The 10,148-nt window shown below is 33.9% G+C and overlaps 1 protein-coding gene across 1 annotated transcript; it reads left to right on the top strand.

Moving 5' to 3' along the window:
- Positions 1 to 8,961: 8,961 nt before the first annotated feature.
- On the top strand, positions 8,962 to 9,753 carry LOC124355659. The gene has a single exon (XM_046806821.1). It carries the CDS (start codon positions 8,962 to 8,964, stop codon positions 9,751 to 9,753), a length of 792 nt encoding a protein of 263 aa, XP_046662777.1.
- Positions 9,754 to 10,148: the final 395 nt, after the last annotated feature.

The raw sequence follows: 10,148 nt of genomic DNA, 5'->3' as shown, positions 1-10,148 counted from the left end.
TAAGTTAATATTTTATTTTGTATTTATCTCAAAATACTTGGTTATCGGCGCATAAACAAACAAGAAATGCCGTTACGCAACACGGTAACTCGTTCCTCTACGTCGCGTGACTAGAAGACAGAATCATCGTACAGGTACTTATCACAGCCCACTATTTTTGGACGAGTTTTCCTTATCAGAGATCAAAATAAACTTCGTTATACGTTTTCCTTCTTCACATAATGAATCTGAAAATAACTCGATGAGTCCATACTTCCCCTATCTCCAATCGGCTCCAAATAGACACACGAATGATGACCTGACATTTTCGAATAATGAAACGTTGTTCTTATAGTTTTTTTATTTAATTGATTGTCGTAATAACTTGTAAAATTCAAAAATAGGTTAAATAAAGTCACTTGTTTTTAATACTGGTAATTTAATTTGTCCCCGATAAGGAAAACTCGTCCAAAAAATAGTGGCTTCTTGATAAGTACCCCAAACAACATACGTTTCACAGATAAAATAGTAGAGAAACAACATAAAACTCGTAATTTATTGATAGTTTGGATCCTATTTTGAATACAGCCGTCTGATTATTTGGCCAAAATAATCTTGTACTATATAAAATATTATCGAAATACGAAACGTCAAAATTGGCGTCCGCTGGCAACTTTATGCACTTTTCGTACCGTCAAAATTAGCGACGCTGTGGCACTCAAAGGGTTAATTCAATTAAAATTTGAAATAAGAAGAGTAGTATAACAGGGATGAAGCCTACATGGGCCTAGGACCTGTGCGTAGGCTCTGGTCGTGAATATTGGAACTCAAAACTAATAATAGAACAAATGATTTTATAAGTAAAAATAGTAGTTTAGTAAATTTTGATATTATTAATGGTTTTAGAATTTATTTTTAAATCCGGCTGGATGGCAATTACAACAGTGACCACGCAGGCAATTGATAGATTACATTGATAATGATAACGTAAACCGAGTAATAAATCTAGTTTTGCTGCACTGTCGTATGAAGTATTAATTATGGTAATTATAGTGAAGACAGACCGAATAACAATAAATAGCGAGGAAGGGTTAGAAGTTCAGCGATAACAAGGACTATAAGTCTATATACTATCTTCGCCATCTAACGATTAGTAACCCATCCTTCACACGCGTTTTTTAAACCATAAGAGAGTTAGGTAATTACAACACAGAAGAGAAGTTGTAACTCAAACACACGTTACAGTACAACACTTGAGAAATATAATACAAATTTGTTTACGCTGAATGTTTTTTTTTAATATAGAAACTGTAATGACGACTTGTTGCGAGTACCCGTGTGTTATGAGTATAAGTTCTCAACGCTAAAATATAGTATGAAAAATTAATGTATAAGTAAATAAGAATGGTTTTGATTAACAAATTTTTCCTATATAGCCCATTTAGTTATTCTTCCTCGAAGAAAATTAATTCTAAAGAATATGTTAATTTTTTTAGTATCGTTTTTTGTTCAAAAAATAATGGCTCAAGAATAGTTTTGAAAGCAGCACCATGGGACTATAATACCAAATGAAAGTTTGGATTGAACGAAAGCAAAATATACCACTTTAATTTCACTTATCTGTGAGTACTTCTCGTAATTGGCAAAAATGTACTTGCGGATTTTATTTTTGTCAAAAAATGAATGTGTTGTGATTTTTTTTAAATATACTTGCAGGTATTAGAATCGTGTCCAAGAGCGAAATTTCCTCTTAAACTGGATACGTAACGTATAACCTCTTGTAACGGTGCGTAAGTTAAAGGTCGAAATGAAGCCTATAAGATCTGTCTTCGAAAAAAAAATGTTTATATTTGAGCCATTATAAGTTCGCCAAGTTCTGACCCACATTAGTAAAGAAATTTATTAAATTCGGTAGCTACTTCTTTTGTCATTGAATAATTTGGTATTTGGCAAATATTTATTTAGGGAAGAAACTTTGTTAACCCCTCTACCACTCAATTTAATTAAAACCCCCAAAAACATATTTAAATCCCCATTAGCTTGGTCGAATTTATCACAAAAATAATATTTTTAGTTGCTTTTAGTTTTCCTGCTTAAAATGTTCCTGCAATTGACATAGCGGTTTTAAGCTCCACATTAAATGGTTGCTTTTTCACTAATTTACGTAATTTATCTCTTTGTCCTTATAGCATGGACTAAATCTATAGTAAATCCATGGTTTTAAGCTTTTTTTGACCTCGTTTTTAAATTTATTTTGATTGTCTATTGAAATTGTAATAATATTCTGAAGTTGTAATGTAAAAACATTAACATTAATGCTGTTAAAAAATGATTGCCGAATTAGCAAATCTTTTTTATAAAAGGTTATCATGTGGTAACACACATGGTCGATATAGGTGCGATGTGCAGGGTCGATCTGAGAGGAGGCTTCTGTGTAGTTAAGTGTGCGTAATATTATTTTAATGACTCAGCCTGGGTATTATGGAAAGTGGTGGTAACTTAATCGATTAAAATGTTTAAAATGTGTTAAAACAATAAATTATTTTCAAACAATGCAATGTGTTTATACACATAGTAACATACAGTTAATTTTTTTAATCATTTCTATTAATAATATATATTTACATTTACTAGATTTCCTGAAACAATACATTTTATTGTTATATATCTATCCATTCACTGTAAAATATGTTGTTTCTTCCTCTGTCCGCAAACACGTTTTTTGCAAAGCAGACTCCTTTCGTTCACTTGGTCATTACTGATGGCGAGAGAAAAGAAGAGACCTGGATTCTGGCCTATCTGAAATTTTGCAGGCGGTTACTACTAGTATGTTTGCCGCGCCCTGTTTCGTAATTCCATTATTGTTTTCACTGTTCCATTGCTAGGATAAACAATTCGCAGGGTTGGCTGTGGGCGAAGCGCCTGAAATTACCGGGCGGCAACACACTAGTACACAGCTGTGCGCCGGCACGGGCCAGGTCTCTTCTTTTCTCCCTCGCAACAATACATCCAGTCGTTCATCTCGTTCATTTTTGTTCAGTCAACACTGATGACCGGTAAAACACGCTCTAGCGGAAGGCTTAAGTAACTCTGTACTGACCGACGCGGTTCAACTGAACGGGTCGCAGCAGTGAACGATACCGACTGAGCCGGATTAGTCAGCTGATTTTAATTAGATTGTGAAATAGAGTGAGCGCCGAGCAGTGGTGGGGGATGCTTGGAAAGGGGCGGCGGAGGGATATTTAACCCCACCCTGCGTGAACTAAAATCAACCAAGGTATTTTTTGTTAGCGTTTACCTATACCTTTTTAAAAACTTTTGTTGATACTCCAGACTCGTTTTTTGCTCTTCTGATTAATATTTGATGACTTTTACGTTTCTCTCAAATAAATGTACCCAGCTCGATTGTACCTAGTTTTAGCATGATTTATGTACCCTAACAGAGGAATATAATGTTGTTAATAAATAGTATATAGATCATCTCAGAGGTTAACCTTCATTAAGGTTACTTTTTAACAAAATTATCGCTAAAAATTCAACATTAATGTTTTTTTTTCATTATTCTGATATTTGTGTAATCATTAAACAAATATCTTATACCAAACTGATCAGCGGGAAACCTTTGGTTCTCTGTAGTATTTACACAACAGAACGGTGCACATCCAATACACGTTTAATACATAATAACAGTTAAAAGTTCATTGCCTAGCGTGTAAATATATATCCTAGGGCGATTTTACAGCACGTCTCGGTTCGTTAGTATTGAAGATATTCTTACTCGACACAATACCAGAAGTAAGAATGAATAACATGTAAATATGGCATGTAAATGAGTTATGCATGCTGATTGTTGAATTTAGGAACTAAATGTCAATTTGCATTCCATAAGCACACAAAACTTGGGTTTTTCCCCGAAATCAATAAATACTTCCTCCTAAATATAAGTTGGTCATAGATGCGCTGATTTTGTAAGAGGTCCAAATAAAGGGGTATTGAGAAGGTTATTACAAATTTCAGATAACTATTTGTCCATAACTTATATTTGATATATACTAAATCATTTTAAAAGTACAAAAAGCATATAGCATATTGATTGAGATACTTTATATGTATTATAAATGAATGTGACACTGTATAGAGCAAGGACAAGACTACAAATTTCGAAGGGGAGTTCAGTGTTGATCCAAACTTATCGGCGCTGAGTGATCAAGATTATTTTACTTGAGATCATATCCAGTGTTTAAACTATCAGGAATCCCATTCTTGCATTTATATGATACTTACAAGCTAACAACATTCTAGTCGCAATGAAGTTTAAACGCATTATTTCAAAGATCGCTTAACACTCAACAGAACTCGATTATAAAGAATCCTGCTTCTTCTCAGTTGACGTGTTCCTAATATTTATAAATTACACTATACGGTAAAACGGTGTTCTGTACACTTCTGTACCTAGCTTGAAATTTAAAAAATGTTTTTCAACTAGCTAACCAATTAACGATACACTAACTAAATCTTATTGTACTCTAATCTTAATTACATACAGTATTAGTTACATCTAAAATAAAATCCTAGTTTATATAAAATAAAACTCTACCAACTACCAACTGGAACCAAACTGTTTTATAGCAGTTAAATTAATTACACAACAATGGAGTTATTTAATTGGACTTCGCTCGATTGCATGCAGTCCATAAATAAACATGTTTTACGATTTCATTACGTAAATAATAGCATGTGCGTTACATAGTTTATAAAAAATGTACATGTTTTTTATTTAAAGAGTAATATATTAATAACATATTCTGAACAATATTAACTGTATTAAATTAACGAATTAACTTCATTTAATGTAATGAAAAATTAAGTTATACAAATTAATTAGTATGCTGCAGGGTGAAAAGTGTAAATATACAACGAACATTCACGCACTGATATAAAATACGGGACCGATGTGTAAATAACTCATGTCGTTAAATAGTTTACTGTCGCAATATTATATATTTTACCCATGTAAAAGTGAATAAATAACATTTTAACTCAATCACCTGTGACATGAGTTCCATCTCGTAGGCATGACTGAGATTGGTATAGGAAAACAGGACTTGAGGCTAAATTAGATCATCATTATCCTGTAATATTGTAAATGAGAAAGTGGTTATGGGCTATGTTTATTTGTTTTGCTTTACGCGTAAACTACGTATTCAACTGTTTCTACTAAAACCTTATATTGACATTCTTACGGTCCCTTGGATCAATATAGGCCTATTCTTATTTTGAAAAATCTCTCTGGGCTCCTTTAATAAAATCTCACTGGTCCTTAAGGTAGCGACAAATCTCATCTTGGTTAGTAAAGTTGTGATATATTAATTACAAGATTATGTCTAATGCAATCAACTGTTCTGTGTAAACAATCTTTATTATTTTCAAAAGGTTTACATATTTGTAGTGACTACATTCTCTAATACAAATTACTTTTCACGCTGATTTAGATTTTAGCGATTAGGTAAGTACTCTTCTACCTTACAAATGCACTAAAACATAAGATGGTTAGAAAACTCCCTTTGAAGCAGTCGGCAAGAACTATGCTGGTTGAAAGTTCGCTTAACTGCGCTTTTGAACTAATGTACCAATTCTAGCTCTAAAATATTATGTATATTTTCAGTTTATAAAAAAAACAAAAGTGTAGTGTCATTGTTAATATTCGTTTAACTGTAAATTTTTATCAAATATTAAGTATTAGATCTAAAAGACAGTGTTAATAGGTATATAAATAACATGTACTATAAATTTAAAACTAATATAAAATTCCATCTTGTTCATTTATGAAAGAAGAAAGCTACAGAACTGTATTAAATATAAATTTTTTCATCGGGAAACAAGACAAAAATTAAGTATAGAACAGAACATATCAAGAAAAAATAAAATTACAATGGCCATAAACATAAGTGTTTTGTATTTTTTCTTGATCGGGGAAACTTTAAATTTTCGTCGAAAATATAATTTACTCGAACTAGACGTACTCATACAGGTGCAAACCCTAAGAAATTACACACGAAGTCGCGGGTAACTGCTATTGTCTCGATAAGCGTTGGCTTTCTCCAACTGTCTAGGTTAATGTAAGATAGCCTACTTGATTATTGCTTTTTTTATAAATAACTATTAGAATTATATTTTCTAAATAAACTTAGGGATTTCAATCTAAACATTCTCTACTAAAACGTGTTCCTGAAATAAAATTGTATGCACATATTAAGCAGAAACAAGACGGAGTTTTGATTTTCCAATCAATTTACCAATAACCTAAAAAAGGGAATAAATGGTAAGGGAAGTTGACTGATTGGTTGTCAATCGCAAAGAGGGTCGTTATGGCCATCAGAGGGGGCGATTTAGATCTCATCGGCGAGGCGCTTCCCTCTCAACACCAATCATTAGTTTAGTTCACTATTACAGACCAGACCCTTCAACACCATAGTTATAGCGTGATAAATATTTATGTTTTGATGGAAAATTTATGAAAAACTTCGATTTCAAAAAGAGTTAAAATGAAATCAGTGTAAATGTTGGTGTTACTAGCCTGTAGTCTCAACTCAATTTATTCCCTATAGAGAATAGAATAAATGTAAGGATTTAATATATTGAAAAATCGTGCTGTGGTTTCATGATTGTAAAAAGTTAATTATTGTTTTATTGCTGTTGTAATATACTTTATTAAGTTAAAAACAGAGAAGAATAAATTAAACATATTAGCTCATAAATGTATTTCAAATATAAATGGTCAAAGATAAATCTCCATTAGTGATTATGAATCATCTAAGTTGCCCTTACGCCACGCTACGGCTATGTAGAACACTACGTTCTACCCCCGCACAGGAGGTAAATCTTAAATTAATAAGAAGTGGGGGATAATAGGTAACGAAAATACACATTGATTCTTTCATAATAGTAGGAGACCTCTGAAATTAATGATTTTGGTTCTGATTCGCTTACTCAAAACTGAACTTATATTTGCTTTTTTTTTGTTTCCATCTGTTCAAATATCAAACGGATTATTATCAGGGCCCGAAAGTGCTCAGTATAGCCATAATTATACAGTAGTATGCACAGTTCCTACACCTTTGTGGTTCTCTCACTTTAAAGTCAGAAACATAAAGGTTAAACTAGCTATAATATCTATTATTTAACTCGTAACAACCCAGTGTAATCATTCATACACAGAAGTATGCACAGCGTTCACACCATTAGGTGGTAGACACACTTTCAAATGTGGGCTATTAAAATGTAAATTTTCATGTTATGCTTCACAGTATAGTTTATAAGTTACATGTACTTATAGTTCTGCACCCTGTTAAATTCTGTAATAGGAATGATTACATTTTATTTTATATATTGCGGCGAGTGCCTCTATAGATTTGAAATTGGCGCGCGTAATCTCTCAGTAGCCGCGAACACGATAGCCAGCTGCGCCGACCTCTAGGTCATAGCTTAAACAGTAGGAGCCTCCTACTATCCGGAATTCTTCTGCACAGGTTCTGGTAGGATGATTCCTGCCTAGGTTAGCAAGCGGAGACCGTAGGTTGGGTCGGAGTCGTTATGCGGCTATCGGGTAGAGTGAACCGAGTAGAAGTGTACGTACGTTGTCTAGGCTTACTATAATTGTTAGGGAACCTTTCGGAACCGTATCTAAATTATTAGTTTATCTTTCGTCATCAAAGCTGGTTAGGTTTGGATAGGGGAAATCTAGTGGCTGATCCACGGTTAATTATTAGTCCTCTGAAAAGGTGCCCTCTTCCGGTCGCTACAATACGAGGTCGCAATATCTGATTTTAGAAGTTAAGTTGTGCAGAAAACTTTTAAGTCCTAATACCACCTCTATATAATAGAGGATTTTTTCACTTCACATCATGATCATTTAAGGATACAACACACTGGAGGATGGGCTCGGATAAGAATACTACAGGCACTGCAAGAGAGTACTAGAGATAACTATTGTTTGACAAGCATCATACAGACCAGTTGTTTATCTTTTATTTCAGGGCCTATTTCTGCTGATTTTCTCACTATCGGGAAAAAGTAGATTACTACGAAAACCGGTCCCATAATTTGTGTATGCACCACAAGAGAGTGGTAAAAGGACTGCATTAAATATATGTCTCTAAAGGCTCATAATCTCTACTGACTACGTAATAAAGACATTTAAAACACATTAAAACAACAGCACATTGTACCGTATTTCGTTGTTTTCTTATAACTTACTTATATGTGAGGTTAGACTTTCATCCAACACCGTTTTAGTAAATCAATTTTACTTTAAATAATTCACCTTCGCAGTGAACACAGAAAATTATATAACACTATACGGTTTTCAGTTTTATTACACTCCATCTTGGTTTATTTAAACAAAACCAAATAAACAAATTGGTGTTGTAGCCGCCACGATGGAAATAAAACAACAAACGCTAAAACTAACCGTAGAGCAATTAACGAGTACACGACTCTCATGCGCTCTTGTTTTATTGACCTTGTTTAATCTTACTCTTGGTGTTTTCAGTAATTATTTTTTATGTCATAATCAGAATAATTGTCAGAATCATTTATCAGTATAATTGAGTAATGGAGAGTGTTTGAAAGATATGCTAAGATATTCAAGTTCAGCTTGGGATGCGGCAGAGAGCGGACGTGTGCTACACTGTTAGTACGCCAGACATAACCTCAAATGTCAAGTACAATACGTTTACTGTGCATTCATGTGTGATTTAATTATCATTATTGTTAATCTTCAACCATATTATTAACTTCAACGTTACTATATTCAAACAAAGTGTTGTGAAATTATTGATCATGGAAGACTGTGGTAAGTGTTTAAAATTGTTTACTAAAACAGCTGTAAAAGCCAAGATGAATATTGCAATGATTGTAAACGGCCTTTTCATGCTAAATGTATCAATATGACTCCAGAAGACACTCAGTATTATAAAGATAATGAACCGATCTGGAGATGTGAGACATGTTCTCAGGAACGTAGAAAAAGTATGGTTCTTGAGTCTAGGCCTGAGTCATCAGTCACCTATGATGACATCTACAATCTTGTGCTGGACCTTTAGAAAAGACATAAAGAATACAGAGACTAATTTAAATAAGTCTATTGAACTTTGTTTTGAAGAGCTCAAAGATACTAACAACCTTGTTAGTAAGCAAAGTGAAGAGGTTGCGAGTTTAGTTGAGCTGGTCAATACTCTTAGAACAGAGAATTTGGAACTTAAAAAAAAGGTAGCCTCGCTGGAGTGTAGGATGGACGACGTAGAACAGTACTCTAGAAGAGAGACTATTGAAATCCACGGTGTGCCTGTCCAGCCTGGAGAGCAAGTTCTGGAAGTAGTGAAATCTGTTGGGAGGGCTTTGGACATAACCATTGAGGACTCAATGGTCAGTGCCTGTCATAGGCTGCGTGTAAAGGAGGAGTCTGGAAGACCACCCGGCATCATAGTGAATATGACATCTCGCATGGACTCTGAAGCTGTGTTGCAGAGACGACGGGTGAAGCGGAACTTCTCGACCCACCACATTGGCCTGACTTCAACACCTGCCTCGCCCATCTACATCAATGAGAGTTTGAGCCCTGGAAGACGTCGACTTCTGAACGCCGCCCGTGTAAAGAAAAAAGAAAAACTCTACACCTACCTCTGGATAAGAGGTGGGAAGATCCTGATGAGAAAAGCGGACGGAAAAAAAGTGAAAGTTATCACCAGCTTTGACGACTTAGCCAAACTGTAAGTCACCATATTCCAGCCTTTATGCATTTATACTAGGCTTTCATTTATTAATGTTTTCTATAAATATATACTTTAGTATTATATTGATCACTTGGTTTATACGTTTATTTGTTTTGTATTCTCAATATTATGTATTCATTAATTGATTTATGTCCTGTAAGTATCGGTGATGACAGATGCCAGCATATTTAAAATTCTAAACCAAAATATAAGAAGTATGAGGAAAAATTTTGACTTGCTCGTAACTGATTTAGATTCGTCTAAAATATTTCCTGATTTAATTGTGTTGACTGAAATCTGGATAAATAAGTGTGAAATGGACCATTACAAAATTAATGGTTATAATTCGTTTAGCAAATGTAATGAAAGTTATAGAGCGGGAGGCATTGCAGTATT

Source organism: Homalodisca vitripennis, chromosome 2, assembly GCF_021130785.1.
Source record: "Homalodisca vitripennis isolate AUS2020 chromosome 2, UT_GWSS_2.1, whole genome shotgun sequence".
Taxonomy (NCBI): domain Eukaryota; kingdom Metazoa; phylum Arthropoda; class Insecta; order Hemiptera; family Cicadellidae; genus Homalodisca; species Homalodisca vitripennis.
The sequence above is the reverse complement of the archived record's forward strand: the minus strand, read 5'-3'. Positions and strand labels throughout refer to the sequence as shown.